Below are 22,392 nucleotides of genomic sequence, written 5' to 3' on the forward strand. Positions count from 1 at the left end.
TAAAGGCTATTCAGGTTTTCAATGTTATAAAATTCTCTTGTCTTTCTTTTTCAGGCACATATTGTATTTTTTGTCTGCAGTCATGAGCCTGAATCAAAGAGGCCCATAAAACAAAACAAAACAAAAACACATATTCTGAAAGGAGGTAACAGGGATCTGTCTCCTTTTTGTCAACTGAGTGCATTTAAGATTTAATTTACACGCTAAACTAATTACATGATCTCAGCAAGAATGACCTGAAAAGTTAAAAGATGAAAAATCTCCAAAGCACGTTTTCTATTTTGAATTATCCAGCCTTGATCTTTTTTAGGGGGCTAAGCATCTGGTCATGAAAGGTAGGAGGGGGGAACAGAGATCATCCTGAGAAAAATACAAAACTAGACTCTGCTATCACATCTGCTGTTTGACCGGGTATGTGAATCAGTATGGGTCAAGTAAAGAACAGAGAAAACATTTCTCAGTATGAATGATCCAGGAAAACTGTAAGGGGAACTGCTTCCAAAGCGAGTATGCCCTAGGAGCTGCAGTGGAAAAATAAATAGATATTAGTATGTCAAATGTTGTATCTGCCTTGAACTGGCCAGTTACTTACATTCAACAGTAATGTACACCCTTCATTACTTAAAATAGCCTACAGCGTGGAGGTTTTAACGGAAGAAGCTACTGCCAACCTGACTGAGCTGTAGTTGCAGTAGAAAGGGAACGCGAGAAACAGGCATTATATCTGCAATTCCTTCAAAATAGTGGTGCAGTACCTAAATAAAATCATTTTGGAATTCAAGTAAGTAAAACTACAGTTGCTAGTAGCAATTTTTAACAGCCCCAAACGGTACCGTTATGCTTATTTTAATCAGACAGAAGTGTACTTTACCACAAGTACGGATTAGTAAGACTGAAATGTTCGGTAGTAACTGAAAATATATGCTCTGCTTGCGGGGTGAAATCATCTTTGCCCTACCTCAGTTTCATCGAATTCAACACGATTACTTGTCTCACAGAGGTAAGTGAGATTTAGACCTTGAAGGATTAACAAAAATAATATTTTGGAGACAGGGAATTTGAATTATCACAATATTTACCACACAGTGTCACAATATTTCTATATATAAAAAGTTAATCTTAGATTTCATCAAATACTTTAAAAATCAAGTTAAAATCGTATTCACAACTATATAATCCCTCTGACAGCTTTTGGTTTTGCTGATATTTGTTCCTTCTAACATCTTTTTCTTAAAATCTTGCCCCTCTTCCCACCAATTTTAGTTGTAGTGTACACAGTACGGCCCCCGTTCACAGAAGATATCAAACAAGACACATCTTTCAGAGGAGCTGATTTTTTTCTACCAAGACATCGATTGGGAGAAAAACAAAACAAAGCAACCCTGTGTTTTGAGCAGCGCTGGCCAGTTTCTCCAACAGCACCTTCATCCACAATGCTCACACTTAACAGTTCAATGCTTAAAAACACACCACCACGTTTACTCTAGCTACTGTCCTCCATTTTCATCTTGTTTTATGCATCTGACCTCCAGCATGCACAGTTTTGTAAACAAAGTCTTCCATCTAAACAAAAAATCCTCACAGACACCGAAATATTATTAGAGGAGAACAATAAAGTCACATTTGTCCACTTTCTGAGATTCTGCAGTGCGTGGATCTCATTATGCAGATACACGGCTGGATGAAGAGAATATAAATGTGAACAATTTTTGTTTTTTCATCACAGATCAATCAGTAGCTGGTTTGTAGTGCTGTCAGAAATGGCAAACAGTACATCATTCTCCAGCAGGTTGATCATTAGCAAAATTACCTTGCTATAAATGGTGCTCTTTTGTGAATGGAGGCCTGCATTTTCAACTTATTCCAATAAACCAAAGGCATTACGGTGATAACTAAATATTTTTGGTCTCTCTACAAATTGTCATTATTATGGCAGCACTTTTCTAAGCTGGAATTTCAAACCAAAGGCACTTTCATGCTAGAGTGCAGAAGAGTCACAATTAATTATTTGGTCATGAAATTTTAAAAGGCAGCATTATTAATACAATCCTCTTTTCACGGAGAACTATGAATCTGTAACCTTTCCTTTTGGTATAGACATTTAATCATGTAGCGATGGGACTGACTTGTACTGAGGGTTGGTTTAGACCAAGCAGTCAAGGAGCTTTTTCTGCGGGGAAAAATACAGTTTATTTAAAAATGGAACCAATTAATAAAACAACGTATCAAATTTATGTTAAGAGGCTAAAGGTATTTCTAATATAACGCTAAGGCACTGCATATTGTAATGCTTTGGCAGCTCTCAATTAAAAGATTCCTACAAAAAGTAACAGTAACAAGATAAATACTTCCAGCTTACAAAAGAGCTCACAGTTTACAGGCAGCCTGTTGGACTACACACCACACACTGAACAGTTGAAGGATTAAGGCTTTTAAGAATTAACACATACAGGGTATGGATCATTTACAGAAGTGTAAAGAAAAGATGAAGGAAGTCGTTTCCCTAATATTACATACGTGAACACCAATAAACATTGTGACTTTTTATACCCTATAGTTATGACATATGTAGTGTGCCAGATTCTACTAAAAAACTGTACCTGGTTTTGCAAATTGCCTTCATACTTGATACGCCTCAAAGAGTTCGCTTGTTATTAAAACAAAAAATCACCAAAACCACAATTCAAACCCTAAATAAAAGACAACTTTAGAACAAAATAAAACAAAACAAAAAAAAAGTAGTTTTTGACTTGTAACACCAAGTGCTTAGAATAAAGGGCTACCGTTAGGCTGTTACAATGCAGTGCTTTTCCTGATGTGATTGTTAGTGTTAAAAATGAGCGTTAGAGACCCTACCATGGACATATTTCACTGTTCTGTTCACAGAATATAAACTGAAAGATCATTAGCCCTAATATCCACAGCTAGACATCACAGCAATCATCCACCTACTGGAGTTAGGTCAGCGGCAAGCTGAGGGATTTGAGCAGTCTCCCTTCCTTTCAGATGTTTGTATCGTGTGTCCACAACAACCCACTGCTACGCCTGGGCAGTATTCTGGTCTAGATAAATTCAATTATTGGCAATTCTGAGAGAGTACAATACAATTTTTTAAAAATCCAGAAATTGAGACTTTTTCAAAGACTATGGCACTGTTGCCAGGGAGTAAATTCTAGACATAAATCATGCATAGGCATGTAAAGGGCAGTGAGGAGGGAGCTGTTAAATGCTACTCTTCTTCGATTCAGAGCTGCAGAAGACCTTCCCAAGAACGCTCTTTGCCGACCTTTAAGGTGACTTGTGCTTGGCCAAGCAGTCCTGAGCCTTTCAGACAAATGTTTTATTACACGAGGACCCACTGCTGGTCCAGCACCTGCTTAAACAACTGCTGCCTGGGCAGCTGAAGGACAGCGCTGGGTGTGCAGAAGAGAAGCAACTGAGGAACACTCTGGCTTAGGTAGGAAGAATGAGAATACTTATCTCACATGTGCGTACCTCAGATAACCACTCACGCCCACATCCTTGTTTTGAATCTGCACAGTATTAAAATATCTCCAGCTGCACTTCACTTCCTGGAATCTTCCCTGATACAGCAGAAGGATGAATACTACCACAGCCAGATACAAAAAGGACAGCAGAACCCATGTGGCACATACGCGTTTGTTTCCTGTAAGATCTTTGCCAGTAGGAACTGGAGAGAGAACTGGAGAGAGCTGTTAGAGCACCGTGATAAAAAGGAAAAGAAGAAAAAAATCTCCATTTTCCAAGCTTCCTTGTCTGATATTGCTTGTGATTTTCTAGCATCTCACAGATATTAAAGCTAATGATCCTTTCAGAAGTGTATGCATTCTTTTCTCAAACACTTCAGTGTTTTGCTTTCAGTTTACGAATTACTCAATGCTGTAGCAATGTCAGTTGTTTCCATTTATCTGCTAATTTCAGAGTTGCAAGGTTTTCACTCAACTAGAAAACATAGTTGTCCATATAAAATATAACTGCATACGCAAGACTACATATAATGTGAGTCTAAATCTTCAGTATTTACCTACTTATTGCAAAACGAGCCATCTTCTTTTCATTAAATTATCAATTTTTCATATTAGTACAATACAACTTTATAATCTTTTAAAATACACTAGATATGTTAAGGGTAAGGGATGATGTTTTCTTTCTCTGTAATACCTGTTTGAAAGTTTAATGGATTAGAAGATTAGTTTTAGCATTGAGAAAAAAAATACAAAATTTGCCTAATTTTAGGACCTGTCTGTTCCTTAACAGGTATTTCTTAAGGCTATATTTTTTCATTTGGTTTCAAACAGAAAAATGTTTCATTTTAAAAAATAATTTAGTGAATTATATTTGTCCATATCTTCCACCCTAATTAGTTACAAAGATAATTCTATAAAGGTAATTAACTTTTCTTATTCATTTACAGTTATAGCTAAAGATTCATTTCAATTTCACTTGCATTGTAAAACATGTATTTTGTGTTGGAAAAAAAACCAAACTATCTTATAAACGCTGTCAGTTTTTCCCCATGGCAAATGCTCTGTCATACATTTTTCTATCAGAATTAAAAATAGGCCTCCACAGACAGAGGCATTAGGTTCTTAAATACAGTCTTCCCAAAGAACGGTGGTTTACAAATTTGAAGAACACTTAGTTTTAGAAATAATTTTTACAACTGTACCAGAATTTCACAGCTACAATTATATATGAACACATTAAAAATGACTCACTAAAACAGGATTTAGAAAAATGTGGGTGAAAGTTGGGCCAGAGGCACTGCCACTTAGTGTTGAGGTTTACAGTCTGTGTTTTGATAAAGAAGTGAAATGAACTGTATATATAAATAACTGCTCAGTCCTTTACAAGCCTGTAGATATGATGCTGTGCTCCATGTTCACTGTTTGACACTTCAAATACACAAGCCATGCAGAGTAGGGTTTCTTGTGTATCCCTGTTCGTTACAACCTATTTGAGAGGAAGGAAGAGGTAGACAATACATTACAAACTTGAAAATGCCACAGCCAAAAGAAGAAACAATTGGTTAAATTTAGGCAATGTTTAAATGTCACTGTTTGAAATGTCCCCTCTCTCTTAAACCGACCTGTGTGACTGCACTCACACAGCAGAAGCTCCTGGCACAGGGTCATGGAGATTCGTCTCACCCTGGCTTCTTGACTGTGAGCCACTGGCTTGCTGTTTCTCAACCCACACCAACCTCAGTCCCAATTCAACAAGGAGAGTGCACCCTTGTCCCCTTGTGTTTGGTTACGAAAAGGCAGCTGAGCTGAGCACACTCCTCTCTCACACACTGCGTGGCTCTGAGTTTGCTGCCTTGCCTCTTCCCCGCTGCTATCAGCCATCAGCCCTGCCTGAATCCTATGGTGGCAGCAGCACTGCATGGATCTAAATGCAACATGAACGCATTAAAAATGACTCTGCAAAGCCACACTGAAAAAGCAGGGTAGCTGGATGACACTAGCTTAAAGGCAAATACACAGACCATTCTTCATATTTTAGATCACCTGTTGGGTGTATCCTCACCATTACTGCATGCTTTCCTGGCCCAAGAACTAATGAACACCACTGACATTTGCAGTATTATAACTGCCATCTCAGTGAGAACACATTATGTGAATGGGATGGTTTCAAGTTACTGCCTCAGGCTCTCTACAAAATCCAAACAGAGACTTGAATTAAAATAAGAGCAGTAAGCTGAATATCTGGGAAATAACAGAGATGTTTGTTCATGTTTTCAGCCAGCTTATCCTTCTCATCCTTGGCATCTATAGTGCACGATTCCAAGGGTATTCTGAAGTCAATGAGATTTTTTGTTCAGTAAGCAACACGACGAAGGGATTCGGAATCTAGTTCTAAATGTTGCACGTTAAGCAAGCCATACAATGCCTGAGAGTATTCTACAGATGAAAAACAAAGAGTGAATCCATACCAATAAAATCGTAAAATTTTCCAACACGCTGTTCATCATGTATTTCTCTGGTAGATGCTTCAGCTTGTGTATGAAGTTGATCATATATTCACACATTGGAGAGCGATTTATTCTGTACACAAATCGACCATTCTCAAACCTTGCATATTCAGTCTAAAAGAAAAGCGTTTAGAGTAAGTCACTTTAGACAGAGCAGAACCATGAATGCTACATTTGTGTTTTGCTTTTTTATTTGTTACTGTTATTCTTATTTACAGAAGAATGAGAAAGTGAGTTTAGCCACACAAACACCCACACTCCCACCTGTGCTATACAGTGCCTTGCTGAAAATTCAAAGACTAATTATTACAAGTTGCATCACAATTTGTTCTCCAACCTGTGAATTAAAAACTGGGAAGAAGATTTACACAAAGTAAACCCAAATCCATTAAAAATGAATTAAGTGGAAAAGTTATGATGAGATAGTTATGACTGATTTTACAGCAGTTTTTGAGACAAGCAGCTGCGAAGAGCAGAATTACGCTTACATATTTATGTATAAATATATACATGTAAACAGAGCTACATATTACTGCCTGATTTAATAGGCAACTTGTAAATTATACAGAGATGCAAGGCTGCAGTCAGAAGAAAACCAGACTGATTGATATTGCAGTGGTTCATGGGCTGGAGGAGGGTGCCTGTGGTTTCTGCACTCCTGCTGCTGATCACTGTTCATACGATCTCCTCACTCGTTTGTGGGATTTCTTGGTTTCCTCTAAGCATGGAATAATGGAAACGATGGAAAACTTTTAATGGCCACCATGCACAGGAACCACATATGCAAGGGCTGCTCTGAAAGTAATGCCTCCTATTTTATTATATCAGTCCACAACAGATATTGTTGGGATGGTGACAGAGGTGGAACTTTCCTGCAAATCCATTACATGTTGTTGCCATGTGACAAGTGGCAGCAGAGGGGCGCTCTGACAAAATGGTGTCTGACATGGAAGTGCGCATGAAGCAAAGGGACATCACTGAATTGTGATGTGGAAAAAATGGCACCCACTGATATTCATCAACGCTTGCTGAACATTTACAGAGATCAAACAGTGAGTGCTGGCACAGTGAGGTGATAGGAGGTGCATTGCAGCAGTGGTAACAACAGTGTGAAAGACAAGTCACTTTCCGGACAGCCATGCAGTGTTATGAGGGCGGCATGCATCTTGTTCATCACTGGTGAAAATGTGCAACCAGTGGCGGTGACTGTGCTGAAAAACAGTGTTTTGCAGCTGAGAATTTGGTTGATCAAACAGTCAAATAGTGTTCCGTCTATCTGTGTTTATCACAGAAATAATTAGGAGGCATTACTTTGGGAGTCACTTACGCTGTACAATGAGGACATGGGCAGAGACCAACACACCTACAGAACGCTCCACCTGCAGCTGTAAGCCAACTGCACATACAGAAATTATTCTGCATGCAGCAGATGTGGCTGTGGGGCTTAATATAAAGAAGACAAGTTGAGTAGATACAGTATCATTCCTCAGTAAACCAAGTATCTACCTGACCACCCCGTACAATTTGGGGGTTTAGAAAAATAGGTAAAGGCCTTGGCATGTTAGAAAACATTCATCTTTCCATTTAAAAGCTACTGGTGGCCATGGAAATTATGCCGTTCTGTGTGTAAGATAACTGTAGGTAGTGAAGAAATACAGACCACCATACTTTGTCATTGCAATACTGTTCAAACACGCCACTTGGTTGGATGAGTATTTAGAAATGGGGGCAAAAAGCATTTTTCCTTCAACACTTTTGTGGTGTGACAGAGAAGGTTGCACTGATGTCAGCTGCAGGCTGAAGGCTGCCACAGGCAGGACGGAGATGGATTCCAAGCAACAGGTATCTAGACTTTCATATACTGCAGTGTCACCGGACACACAGTGATTTACAGCAGACCGAACGTTCCTGGGAAGGAGAATACTTGTTCAGGAAGGACTATAGGAAAGTACGAATAGCGTAAGTAAGAACCAAAAGGAACCAGAGACTCATGGCAGCCCATCCCAATACCCACCTCTACTTTTTCTACTACTTGCTTTCCAAAGGAGCAGACTTTGGTGGAACAGGTGATTGTCATGTTTTCTGAGCTCTCGTACTGACTGGTGACTCCATAAAATGCTCCTGTATCATCTTGAATGTTGCAGTTTAAGTCAGCCTGTTGGAAAAAAGCAACAGCTGTTGAAGATGTTATTTTTCATTTGACGACATCAGAAGCATAAACTGTAAGTAGCTCACTGTGCTTGTTTTCAGAAATAGGGGAGGGAAAAGGGAGTTTGATAGTGACAACAATGGCAGTGGACAGCCTCAAAGAAAGCACCTGCATAAATCATTGAAGTAGAAACCTTAGGGAAGCAACAATTTCTTCAAACTTCTTTAAACAACAAAAGAGAACTGTATTTCTCTTAGCTACGAGTGACCTTTCTTGTCTGGAAGAGAGAGGAAGTCCTTTTCCTTTCTTAAAACAATTAAATCACTGCTACAAAGGAAGATGGCTGTGCAACTTGGGAATCGATCTCTAATAAACTCTGTCAAGCCATATGGCCCCAATTCAGTGAGCTGTTTAACTTCACTGAGCTGTATGACGCAGTTCACAGGCTTCACGTTACCTGTGTGCTTGCTGAGCCGTGCCTACCGGACCAATAAAATAGTACTGAAAGTATTTGATTTCTTTCAGTATTCTGCTGCAGCCTGAATAACGACCCAGCTGCCTTTCAAATCTAGCACCAGAGACTGAGACGTGCAGGATCAAGTGAGGAACAGTGCTACCTTCAATTATTTATGTCCGAGTCTTGTGCACAGCATGATTCATTTGTTTACAAAGCAAGTGCACGGGTCACATGCTGAATCCTGCCTCCCCAGGCTGCAACAGAACTGAAGCTCTTCTGCCACTGTGCTCTTTGTCATCATGAAACCGTTTTCACAAAGCCCTCAACTTGAAAGAGCACTAATATGGACATAGGCAGAGACCAGAGATATCCACAGCTGGATTTGTTGATTCAGGTATTAGCGCTGCTGATATCTTTGGTGCCTGAGGAGAGAGTGGGCAGGGTTTTCTTTTTATGTGTAAACAGCCCATCAGCTACTGAGGCATAACATGTAGAAAATCATATGAGCTTACAGCTACCCTGAGACAAGCATCTGATCACAGAAATACACTTCTGCAGCAGTTTCACTTACAATTCTAGCTTGACTTGTTCTTACTGCTTTTTATTGCTAAAACAGAAATAACACAGAACTTTTGACAAATATCTTCTTGTCTACCTGAAGACTTTTTAAAAATGTGTTTATTTATTAGCTATCGTGGAACATCTATAATTCTGCCTTTGCTGTATTTCAGGTCGTTTGTAACTGCTCTTTAATGTTTGACTAGGCAACAGCTCATTAATTCTACTTAGTGTCTACAATCCATATTTGTGGTACAACCTTCTGAGGCAATATGTTGATAACAGCAATACTGAGCTAGTTTGTGGTATGGAGAAGCCGTGGGTCTAATATTATTTCAGGCTAGTTTTGGTAAATTAATCAGTGGGGAAGTCTCTGGAGATTTACAGGCTGCAACACAAAGAGCCTTATAGTCACGTCTTTTGCATAACAGAAAGAAATCCTACCAGCATTACACCTTGTTTCTTGCACAAGTATTGCACGAGGTCAGCAGTTAGCATTGAACGTACAGCTAAAGCAGCATTCACTGCGCTCCGCCATAAACTGTTCCAAGCTAATGGTAAGTAAGCAATTTGTCATCACAGCTGGTTTGCAGTTACAGCTAAATATGAAAAACTGTAGCTGCCATCAGCTCCTCACAGCTGCTCTGCTGGAATTTCTGAAGAATAAGTATTTCTGATAAAACAATTATACTGTTTTGAACCATCCCATTTTCTTAACAAGTGGTTATTTCTGCTGCTCCTGCAATCACACTTTTACTACACAATGATTTTTCTTTCCCTTTCAAGAATTAGAAATATATTTACAAATTGTATACAAAACGCTCCTCACAATTTCATGTTGTCAGAAGGATCAAATGCATATACCTGACATTGCAAGCTACCATAACAACTACTAGCAGAGACGACAAAATAACTTTTCTTCTCTTTCTTTCTTATTTTGAAGCCCACTGAAAAAAATACACTTGACATTTAACCTGGAAAGCAACACATGGCCATCTGGCACACTGTTGATCACTCCCACAGCACTTCCAGCTCTGGCTGAAATCACCAGGAGTCCTGTGCACACCAAAAATAGACACTGAGGCTCTGAAGCTTGAATGAAGAACACTTGAAATTATCACTCAACTCTTGCACAATCACAACGCTGTTGCAAAAAACATAATCTTAGATCTAAAACAGACATAAATTATCTGCATTTGCTCTCTGATTAGGGAGTCTAGCATGCAAAGAAAGTGTTTTCAATGGAAAGATGACTCTTCCTTTTAAACAACAGTTTTAATGTTTAACTAGCTACCAACTGCTAAGCACTGAAGCTGTAAGACTCCTCCAGAAAGTGTAACACCGACATAAAAACACTTAGAAGTTGGCACCAGCAAACAGTCCTGAATGAAAACCTTCTCATGACAGAATAATCTTCTCTAATCTCTCCTACTAAAGACATCTTGCCCCTCAACACGGGTTCAGATGTTTTTACTAGAGGATGAGTACATGAGCACCAGGAAGGAGCAGGTACCGTTGTGAAGAGGGGACTGTCACTTCAAGGAAGTTGTCTTAATCAGCATGGAAAATAAATCAAATTCCAGATTATCTTTTTATCTCTGCTACCTTTTTTTCCTTCTTTTCAAGAAAAGGAAAGATCGCCACTGATAAAATACAAAGCTTTTAAATTATTAGAAATATTGGCAACAGACTTGTTAAATATATTGGTATGGCTTCCATAGCAAGTGTTCCATTTAATCACACCACTGACAAGTGAAGATGTAATCCCTCAAATTAAAGCAAGCAGCTCACAGTTAAAATTTTGAGGATCTTTTTCCCCAAAGTTATAGTGATGGTACCCCTCCCCCCCAAAAAAAACCTGTGAAAACTGAGACCTGCTGTGGCTATGAGAGTTGCAGATGTCGTTTTGAGTGGGGAACAGCCACGTACTACCTATGCATTCAGTTTTAGCAGGCTCCTTGCTAAAATATTGACTCCAGTTTCTGTGTCCACATTTTAGAAAGGATGTAGGAAAATTGGAAAAGGTTCAGAAAAGAGTTACAAGAATGATTTCAGGTCTGGAAAACATCCTTTGTAGTGAATGACTAATGAAACTCCATCTACTTAGTTTTTCCAAGAGAAGTTTTTCCACGACTTTGTCATAGTCTACAAGTTGCTACATGGGGAAGAGTTTTCTGACAGATTAAATCTTGCACGAAAGGACATTAAAAGACAAAAAGCTAAAGCTACACAAAAGCTAAATGAAAAACAAGGCGGATGCCAATATCTCCAATGGCAGCAAAATGCTGGAATCATTATGAAATATGGTACAATCACTGTTTCTTAGGAATTTTTAACCAGCCCATCTACCTAATTAACAGGGATGCATAGCCCAAGTTGGCCTGTTGTTTGGACACAGAAATGACTTAGGTTCATTGCCTGTCTCACATACAGGAGAGGCAAGACTAGATAAACATAATAATTCCAAAACTGACATCTTTGACTTTATCTTATTAACCTCAGTTAACCTTCTTATAATTTTTTTCTTCAATGTGAAAAACTTGACAACAGTCAAGCTGGAGCACTGTACCTGCAGCCTCTCCTGAGAACCAGCTTTGTCTCATTTCTTTGGTACTCTCCATCTTGGTTCACTTGCATTTTAGACATAAGACTGCAAGGCTTCCTGGGCTGTAAACCATCTTTCCCTTCTGTGCAGCGTCTAGTGCAGCTATGACCCGATCCCTGTCTGCAGGGATTAGGACTGGTGAGAGCTAGTGCAGCATATACAGATAAGTAACGTTTAGAATGGAGGGATGATCACTTGTAATGAACAAGAGTTCAGTTACTCATTGAAAAATTCTCATTTAAATAATGATTTAAAATATAAGATCAATAGAATTTAGGAGAAAAAGAAAATCCAATGACTTAAAACCGTAAATGTTGTTGGATTCTTGGTGGTTTTGTTTGTTTTTTTAATGTGGCCATTTTTAAAAGTAAAAGTCATCTAGATTATTTCTACAAGCTAAGCTCTATAGTAGCTGAATGCATCAGGAGGCAAAAGCACTCAGTTTTCTGGCACCTTTTTGATGTGGCTGCTTAAGAACATGATTAATTAATTAATACAACATAGCTTGTCAAAGGGTAGCACTAAAAATATTAAAAGTACCGAAAATATTCAGAGCATTAAGAGAACTGGGTGTTTCACACGCTGCCTGGAGATGCCTCTGCCAGAATGCCAGAGCAAGCACTAAAACAGAGCTAGCTGCAACCAAAATAAAGCGGAAAGATATCAGAAAACAATGGCAAAATACTTCCTATCCACCTCCCAGGTGCTCTCATGCCGTGTTAAAGGCAAGGGCACAGAGTGCCTGTGTAGTAATAACAGCTCTGGCCAACAAAAAAGCAAGTCCAGCAAAATTACAGAGTCTAAATTCTTTCTGCTGAGTAGAAGGAAAACAGCACCTATTGGAAACAGTGGGATCTGAGGAGGGCCAGAATAATTTACGCTGGCATTCAGTAGTTAACATTAAGCACAGAAGGTCATTTGTTAACGACATACAGGTTTGAACGGCTGCTGACTGCAGGGAGGTGTGTTACTCATATGACCGCATCGTGCCTCCCCTCCTCCTCTCCAAAGAGTGATCAAAGAGCAGAGATTCCAAATTGTGAAGCAATTTTTTCCAAGGGGAGCATCTGGGGCGCTGGCACGTTTCAGCGTGTGTTACGCTGCAGCTCAGGAATTGCGTCCAGGTTTGCCACATGGTTGGGCTCGTGATGGACAGACCAAGCTGCTCAGCTCCCCAGCTGCTCAGCCCTTCCACTCATTATCCAGGCTCAAGCACTAATGTCCTCGCATCAATTGCTGAGGGGGTCCTCCACGAGCACCACGTGAGCTCCCTGCACGGATGGGGTTGTGATGCGGAAAAGAAAATGGATGTCTGCTTTCTTCCGTATCTAATTTGTTTTGCATACATTTGCATGCTGGCCATAGTCCCATTCACATTACAGCTCCCATTTGTGAGTGACAGATCATTTGCCAGTCAAAGTTGGCGAGTGTGCACGCGTGTGTTTGTGTGGATGGAGGGAAATCCAAGATTGTGCAAGAGAAACTGCATGTAGAAACGGCAAGAAAAAAAAACACAACGGGCAGTAGCCACAATTGTGTGCGTGGATGAAGGGCACAAAAAATGGCTGCACCTTTTAAGACTGCTGGAGGCGCATGGGGACACATTTGGGAGGGGTGGGAGGCAACCACAGGCGCAAGCCATTTCTGAACACTGATTACATGGGTAAATTGTTTGTTCCACTGTATCACAAAGAGAAGGAGCATTATTTTTCATGCCACAGCTGTTTTGAATAAGAATAGGAATAAACTTAGCCATCCTCCTCATGTTACTTACTGCTAATTATGGCATATATTTACATCTATAAAACAGTCAAATTTGGGGGACATAATTTAATGCCCCTTTATTGTGTAGATCTCTTTATTCCATCCCACATTTGAATTTCAAAAATGTTTAGGACTTCAAAGCATCTTTAAAAGCTTGCCCTAATTATAATATGCATTACTTTTGAAAACTCCTAGTTTGCATTGCAGATTCCTGCAAATAGAGGCATTCATTTTAAACATCAATTAATATCATCCACACATCTTCAGATGAGCTTTAGTCTTTCTTTCAGAGTTTCACTGGGCTCTAAGTAAGCTTCCCTCAGTTTGAAGAATAGTTTAAGCTCTTGCAAATACTTGAAAAATTAAGTCAGTTGCTCAGAATGGTGGAAAGCCTGAAAGCCCAATATTTATTTTTATTAGCTGCTTTTTTTCACTTGTCTCTACTTTGAAAATGTCCTTCTGCCTTTTAGATATATTTGTTGTTATATATGTCTATGCCCAGAGCTGCAAAATCAGAGCTTAGTCTTGGCAGAGGGCACCTGTCAGTGTCAAGACACACAAAATCCACAGCCACAGCACTGAAAAGTTGTGCTCACACCAGCACCAAGGATCCCAGCAGAGGCATGGAGCCCTCTGCATGAGCCCTATGGGCAACAGAAGTTGTGCAGTCAGACAGCAAGGCAAAATGTGAGAGAGCAACAATTACCTAGAACAGATTTAGAAGTCTAGGCTGCAATGGACAGGTACATGTTGATGAATTAATGTTAAAAGCTCTCAGTAAAAAGTGGCTATCAGATTAGCTAGTGCTAGATAGCACTAGTTACTGACTACACTTAGGTCCTAGAGCAATTCCTGTGCTGGTGGAGATGCACAAGATAAAATAATAGCAGTCAAACTGATGGTGCTTGTTGCTGGAGATGTGTACCGCGAACTTTGTGCAAGAGAAAATGGAAAGCTATGGGCAGAGTACTGAGGGCAGAGAAGGCAGGGCCAGCTTTCATGTTTAAGAAGCATTTTGGGATAACCCTGGAGGTATACGTACAGCATTTACTTTTGCAAGAGGCCTAAGTGTATTATTTAATGTTAGATAATTCATGAATAGTGGTAGATCAGCCTTTTAAACGGAATTAGAATACTACGTGAGTAGAACTTTCACCAATAAAAGAATCCAACAAAGGCAACATATGTTGATTTAGCTCTCAGATAGGCTGATGAGGATTTCAAAGACCAGAAAACATGGGGGTTTTTCCACAAATTATCAAAACAGCTCAAGCAAAAACTAGGCAACACGCATGTTGTCCTAAGATTAGATGGCACAAATCATACCTGCTTATCTTACATAGATTTGATCATTTTGTGACAACGTGAACTGAAAAACTGTGCACTCATCCTGCATGCAGGCAAAGGTTTCACTGAATTCTCTGAATTCCTTGCCAGTTTTCTAGGTGATTACTTTTACACTTACTTAAGAACATTTACTTTTGTTTTCATTTTATATCCCTGTCATCTCTAGTTTCATATAATTGTGTCACACAAATTTCCTGTGCTATATTGTTGGTGTGTTGTTCCTTACTTATTGCACTGAGTGCATAATATAGTAAGTACAAGTCCATCTCTGGGGTGACTTCCCTGAACTAGTTCCCAGTGACTGCCCGAGACAAACTGAAGATTCACTGCACTTAAGGTACAAGACAAAGACTGAGGAATTGCTTAGCAGGGCTGTGGGGTTGGTCATTTGAGTGACGTAAATGGAGTAGTGGCGTAGTCTCTTTCTTTTACACCTCCTGCAGGTAGGTAGGAAAAGGCCTCAAAGTGCGACATCCAGATGTGTCTCCAGGGCTGAGGCCAGAGGCTTTCCCATTCCCAGCACCAGGCTCACAGGAGATACAATCAGAGTGAACCATTAAGCCTCCGCAAAGCAAAACAATTTGGCTTTGTACCTAATACATGTAATGCTTTGCAGCGTCAACTCCAAAGTTACCAAATGTCTTCTTGCAAGATCTCAGACCCTCCCCTCCCACTTTGTAATCAAATCTTGTTACTTCTATCATGGGAAAAATCAAAAGGCAACTGTGCTGCTGAGAAGCCTCCAGGAGAGCAACATGGGGAAGGAGCAAGGGGAACATTCTTTCCAGCTACCAGAGTTAAGCTACTTTCTGCCTTGGTCATTTCTCAATGCGAGTGTTCCTTTCTGGTCTTCCTGTTCCCCATCTTTCTTTCGCACACTAGATTTAATGTCTAAACAAAACATCCTTTCTGTCACCTCCAGGGACGGGCTGACCTTTCTTTAAATCTGTTTACAAGCTCACCATCCCTTCTGGCATCACATCCGCACCTTTGCTTTCACACTTCCACAGCAACAACATCCAACTGCTTTCCTGAGCCAGTTTCCCTTGACTTCTTTTACTCGTAGTCCTTGGTTTTCTTTTGCTGAGACCCCTTGCAATGCCTTCCCACCTGCGTAATTTACCCAGTACAACTCTGTATTCCTCTTTTACTCACATTACAATCAAATCCCACCAAAGCCCAGACTGTCACTGAACCTGGTTTACACCACCAAGCAAACCATCAGTGGCTAAATAGCAATAAAGGGAAAAGACAACAAAAATGATAAAAAGTGAGAAATAGCTAAACAAACAGCGAGGGGAAATACTGTGAATAAGCAATGAACAGAACCTGGGAGAAGTTGAACTTTTCAGAGGAGGAGTTGGTAGTGGACGAGACGCAGACAGTGGATACTGCTTCAGAAGTGGATACTGAATTTAAAATAAAGGACAAGAATACAAAATTTAATCTATTTTTACATTAATAAACTGGAAATTACAATCAGGGTCCAAAACACCGTCAACCTTTGTCAGATATACAGTGGTAACAGATATCTGTTTTAGAACAGTTTCTAAAGACTCCCCTCAATAACGGCAAATGTCTTTTTTTTTTTTTCCTGAAAAACGTCCCATCAGGGTGAAAGAAATTAAGCATTTCTTAATATTATTAAATAAATTAAGAAATTAAGACAGTGAGTTGACAGTTTAGGATCTAACTCTCGTGACTCACCACAGCCATCTTCTCTTTTTCCTATATATATATTTTTCTAGCTGTGGGGGCACTGGTGTGAAGTCTATTCCTAGAGGAGCATTCATCATCAGCCTTGCTACACCCGAATGCTTGCCCCTGGCACCCTCCCTCTGCCTTTGCACACCCAACAAGAAAGAAAATCCACTGGCCTATTTTAAGGCCGTGGCTTAGGAAGGCATTCCCATCACATTTTTAATATACAGCTCAGCAGGATGGTAAGCACTGTGCGCTTTTTAACCTTCACATTATGCAAAATTGTATTAAAAGATCATGAAGTTGGAAGACACTGTAAGGTTAGGAAATGCTGAATTGAAGTTTCCCACTCATCCTTACTGCTGAACTGCATCATGGAACCTTTACTTACATGACTGCACACTCACCCACTGAGCAGCTATACAATATTTCTCATTATTTTCATTATTCGGTGTGCCCAAATCCCTGCCTCCCTCACACTACTCAAAACCTGCACTGAACTTAGAATTATTAAAATTCTCCTAATGGTGTATATATATACAGTATATATATATATATATATATGTTTTTTTTTTTTTTTAAATGGATGCCAGTGAGTTTGATTTCTTAATGATGACCTGAGATGAAGGGATGGCATCACTATGATGCTGGGAAACTGAGGTAAGAGGCTTAAAGTTGAGCAATGCTTGTAGGAGATCAAGCATAGAAAGCTGGTACACTAAACTTCTAGGTCACGAGTACAACACTGACCTTAATGATACAAGAAAGCTCTGCAATGGTTTTAGATACATCTTTGAGATTCAGCACTCCTGAAAATCAATTTCCACATGGAGAAGCAACAGAAAATACAGAAAAACATCAAAACAGCACCAATCTCTGCTGCTTCCATGTACAATGTAGTCTAAGGCTTACAATCACAGAATCAATTGAGTTGAAAGAAACCTTGAAGGCCCTCCAGTCCAACTGCCCTGTAGTGACAGGACATCCACAGCTACATCAGGCTGGTCATTCTCATGCAACTGAGAACAGGCAGGTGGGGTGAGGTTCATTGTGCCAGTGGGTTTTGCAAGTATTTTATTAAGCAAAGTGGGTTGGTGAGATGATGGGCCTCAGTTCAAGCCCAAGTTTTGCAAGGAAATGAACTCAGTGGTTATAGACCATAATTCCAACTGCTGTTTCTCTGCAGCCATATTTCTTTCATCATTATGCTTGCTCTGCTCCCAACTCTCACAGGCATCTCTGCTGTGTGCTGTCATCCATCCCCGCAGACTCCTTACCACAAATGCTCCCACTTCCCACTCCTTATCCCTTTTTGACTCTGTGCTCTCACCTGCCTTCTGCAGGCTCCTGGTTTCTGTGTATTTCAGCTTCCAGTTTTCTGCTGCCACCTGTTTCTGGACTCTTTGCTCAGCCAGCCCTCAAACACTCAGTCTGTAGTTCCATTTCTAGTTTTAAGCTCCATAAATTTCTCGATGTGATTCTCGATGCTTGTGGCGCAGCACAGCTCCTACTCAGTGGTTTATCTCTTCTGCACCCAGACTGGAGAGAAGAGCCTCCCTCATTCTCAGTTCCCATACTTTTGGCAATATGTGAAGTCTTGGGTACATACAGATTGGAGAGTATTTCAGATCACACAGACAAACGTCAACGGAGAAAGACCAATACCATAAGCAGTGGTTCCAGATCAACCTTTTCTAATGTCAGCACCAATCTTTCCACTCTGTAATTAGTCCCTGAATGTGCCTCTTTCACTGAGGCTTTAAGAAAGAAACTCTGGTATAAAGAGGAGCCTATTACAAACAACAAATTGGTGCAAAGAAGAAGAGTAAGCAGAAATAAGGTCTCTACTCTTGAGATCTGGTGATCCTTTTGGATGAACCTTTAGCATTATCACCATGGGGTTTTGCAAATGCAACAAATTAGACCTGGTGTATCAGTGAAATTTACTAAAACTAGATCAATATATTTTCCAACATCTCAGCTTTCCATTCAAATTCTGCTTTCATTCCTGCTTGCAATGGGCAGATTGCTGGAGCAGAGTCCCACAGCTCACTAACAAGCAGGCGAGGGAAAAGCAGACGTACTGTAGCAATCAAAAAACCTTTTAAAAAAAACCCTGAAACTCTCACAAGCTCATGACTGACCCAAAGCATGCTTGATCCAAGTCCTTCTTGGTCCTATTTGCTATCTGCAGGCTGATCCTTGCATTATGTGCATTTGACAAGAGTTCTACATCAGAAAGAGTAAAAGCAGTCTCTATTTGCTGCTTCCCTGGTGTTCTCAGACCACTAGATGGCAGTTCCCCATTTACAAACAAGTGCTCCATTACCTGCTTGCTCCTGCTCAGCAGCTACCAAGCACAGCTGAGGCATGTATCTGCCCCTCCATGTCACCTTTGACACAGGCTTGTGGAGCTGCCAGCAAGAGCGAGCGGCTCTGGGACAGGAGCCTACCAGAAGGATACACAGCTTATCTATGCTTTTAGGCAAGAGAAGACATTTCCACAAGCACCCCAAAGCTAAGCACTACACATAGGCCACACTGCCAAGAAAGGCTCGCAATGTCATGTCTTACTCACCCAGAATTTTACGAGGAAGAAAGCATTTTGGGGCCCCTTCCCAAACAGCTCCTTTAGACCACCCTTCTTTTCAGGAAATTTGTCATAAATCTGACGAATGTCCACCGATTCAAGCAACGGGTCGCTGTAAGAATGGTTTGCGTGTCCAATGTGTACGAAGAGGTGTTTATTGTACTGCAAGAAAGAAACAGGAAAATCAGCACCGAACAAAAAGAACAGAGGTTTATTAAGACACAGGGCTGCATGTGTTCCTGCAGAGGGAAGCGTGCTTTGATGGATTCAATGACTCGCACGTTATTCCTGGGACTATGATTTTCTGCAGTATGATTTCCATGAAAAACTTCAGTGATTGTGAAGTAGCCCCTAGTGAGCAAGGGTCAACTTCAAAACCCCACGGACCTTCTGCACACCACCAAAAATGGTCATCTTCTAGGGAGTAATTTACACTGACTGAATGGCAGCAAGGTGCTAAAGAGCCCACTGCAGGGCATAATCAGATGAATATGTGCTGGAGGAAAGCCTCTTTCTGCTGCTTCGAGCCATGCTTCTTCGTGTCCCACATCCTCCAAGCCCCGATTTCTGCTGGTATCCCAAAGGCCTGAACCTACACACTTTTTATTTGTCTATTAAAAAACAAACAAACAAAACAACAGCAAACCTCAACCTATGGCATATGCTAACAGCACTTAAGAAAGACAGAAAGGAGTTTCTTTAAACCTAAGGATGACAAACGCGCGAAGGCCAGCCACTCAGTATTGCTGCTACTTTATGAGTAGACCTTGCCACATGCCCTCCACTGTTTTGACCTAAGTACTGAAAGGAGCCAACCTTCACCTAGGGAGCCCTAGAGAGTGAGTGTCACTGACCACTCTCTATGCCAAAATGCGCTCTGCTTCCACTTCCTCATTTCTTAACCTCACCTCGCTGCATCTCATTGCCCACCTCCACAGCCCCTGCCCTGGCTGGGGGAACTCTGCAGGCCAGGGGAGCCCAAGACAGCTCCCACTCAGACCAATGTGGTCTTCTGGGTGCTTTCAGCACCATGCAAGCAGACTGAAGGAGCTGCAGAGCAGTGAGATTAAGCATGTTTTTTAACCACAGAGGTCACAAAAGATGTTTCTAACTCAATTAAAGGAAAACTGATATGCTGTCAATGAACACACTAGAAAACTGTCACATCCAACAGATGCTATATATAAGGGGCAATTCCCAACTGGTAAGCACAAATAAAATATTTAAAACCCCAAAGCAGACCCCATTTAAGCTATTTAGTTTACAACATACCTGCTGAATGAACAAATTGAAATGACAAATCTCAATTAATTGGACATCCTCTCACAGCCTTCCTTCACTGTGACAGGGACCTTCCTTAGCAGATGTCCAAGGCTTTGGGGACAAGGAAATGGACTCGCAACATTTCTGTACTTAGGAAATTGTAATCTATTTGACAACCTTCTAGCACAGTGCAATCTGAATTTAGAATCAAGGAACACTCACCCCTTTTGTGGACAAAGGTGAGGTAAAGTCTATGCTTTTTAAAGAGTCAGGTGGTCCATTTTGTGAAAGAAAAAACAGAAAGTGTAACAGCACGCAAAGGTGTTTGCACATGCAAGTCTTGAGCTCAATGTATCAGACAAATGAGCACCACTTGCATGGATTGTCCTTGTAGGCTTCTTTCAAAATAATGCCATCCCAGCTTCCCCTGTGCACAGAGAACTTGCCCCGTGTGTCCCAGAGGGACAGAGCTGGTCTGAATAAGCTGTTTCTACCATAAAAACACATATGGCAGAGAAATAAACGCGTAGATGGGAGCTGAGTGTATGTGTGCTGGAGGGAGCGTGCCCTGGTCTGGCTCACGAGCTGATCATTTACACAAGGACTCAGGAAATCACTGATCTGGTTGGTAAACACGACAAGTTATCACAGCAGTGTCTGCAGTCAGAGGTAGCATTTTACTTCACTCAATAATGAACAAAGTGAACTTAGGAAACACTTGAGCTTGGAAAAAAAAATAGAACAAAAAAAAGCAAACTAACATGAGAAGGAACCATGTTTCCAATTTCTATTTTTTGACACACATTAAGCTGGCAGCACTGTGACTGAATGTCAGACTGGACGGTTTTTGCTCCCTACTTTGATCTAAAGCTTTGCATAGGACACCAAACCAAAAGGCCATGGTGCCCACTGCCCCAGGAGCTGGCACAGGAGGGCTCCAGAAGCATGCTTCTGTTGCTCTTCTAGGCTAGCAGGAGCAAAATGCAATCAAAAGGGTGTGGGATGAGTCACCTAACATGGCTGCTGATAGATGCCCAGCTTGACCAAGGAAAAGGGCGAGCACTTCCCTGAGGGAGGTGAGTACTTCAGCCTTCCATGAGAAACAAAGCCAAAACATTCCCCATTCCCTGCAAACTCTTAATGAGCCAAGAAGGGCACTCCCTGGGGATGTGCACCTCTGTTCTCCCTCATTCAGAATAAAGGCTGACACAGTAAAAGTTGCTCAGCATCTAAACTTCAGCAAAAGAAATCCTGTACAGGAACACAGAGCGGTTCAAGAAGTCTTTATGCTGTTTAAATACAAAAGCAGAGCTGAAGGCAGCTGTAAAGCTACCACAGTTGTCTGCTGAGCTTGCCAACGTACCAGATGCTGCTGTAGCAACATTTCTGAGCGGGTACAGTGGGACAGATGGTATGACATCACCTGACAACATTCCTAGGATGGAAATGTTTATTTTGACATTGCAATGTGTGATTATTTTCTCCTTCTGTTTCTGCAATTCCTATACTAAGTAAGTCATTACTAACCTAATTAAATATGGCACATTTCTACAAACTAATGAACAATACTGTATTAGGAGCAGGGCAAATGGATACTGAAATGATCCCTGCAGTTTCCATACATACTTCACGGTGGGAACTTACGCATAAATAGAAGCAAAGAGGCTAAGCTGCATGCCTACATTTTCAAGCCCATTATGTCTGAAAAGCTTAGAAATGTCCTCACTATCATCAGAATCCACTGTTGCCTCAGACTGTATTCCAGTCACTGAGGCACCTTACGTGTGGAGGAATTTGCTCCTGCCACCGCATTGGAAAGGTCTGCATCCAGCAGCGTACTTCATCTGCTGTCAACCACCACAGGTCAGATCCTGTGTTTTCCAAGGATAAAAACTCCGTAAAAATGCACAAAGAATGTTTGCAGTCACTTTGTCTGCAGCATCTGCATTACACAACATGCCCT

At 40.8% G+C, this 22,392-nt stretch overlaps 1 protein-coding gene across 2 annotated transcripts in view; it reads right to left on the bottom strand.

Moving 5' to 3' along the window:
* Positions 1–4,860: 4,860 nt before the first annotated feature.
* The window catches only part of TEAD1 (TEA domain transcription factor 1), a gene marked incomplete at both ends in the record, with an annotated part of 86,420 nt that continues 68,888 nt past the window's right edge, over positions 4,861–22,392 (bottom strand). For both annotated transcript variants that reach the window (XM_079536804.1, XM_079536803.1), the window contains 4 exons: positions 4,861–4,974; positions 5,957–6,109; positions 8,010–8,150; positions 19,155–19,328. In XM_079536804.1, the coding sequence (XP_079392930.1) occupies positions 4,861–4,974; positions 5,957–6,109; positions 8,010–8,150; positions 19,155–19,328 (582 nt within the window). The remainder of the gene's footprint in view (positions 4,975–5,956; positions 6,110–8,009; positions 8,151–19,154; positions 19,329–22,392) is intronic.

The sequence above is a fragment of the Tetrao urogallus genome (assembly GCF_951394365.1).
Source record: "Tetrao urogallus genome assembly, chromosome: 6".
Taxonomy (NCBI): Eukaryota; Metazoa; Chordata; class Aves; order Galliformes; family Phasianidae; genus Tetrao; species Tetrao urogallus.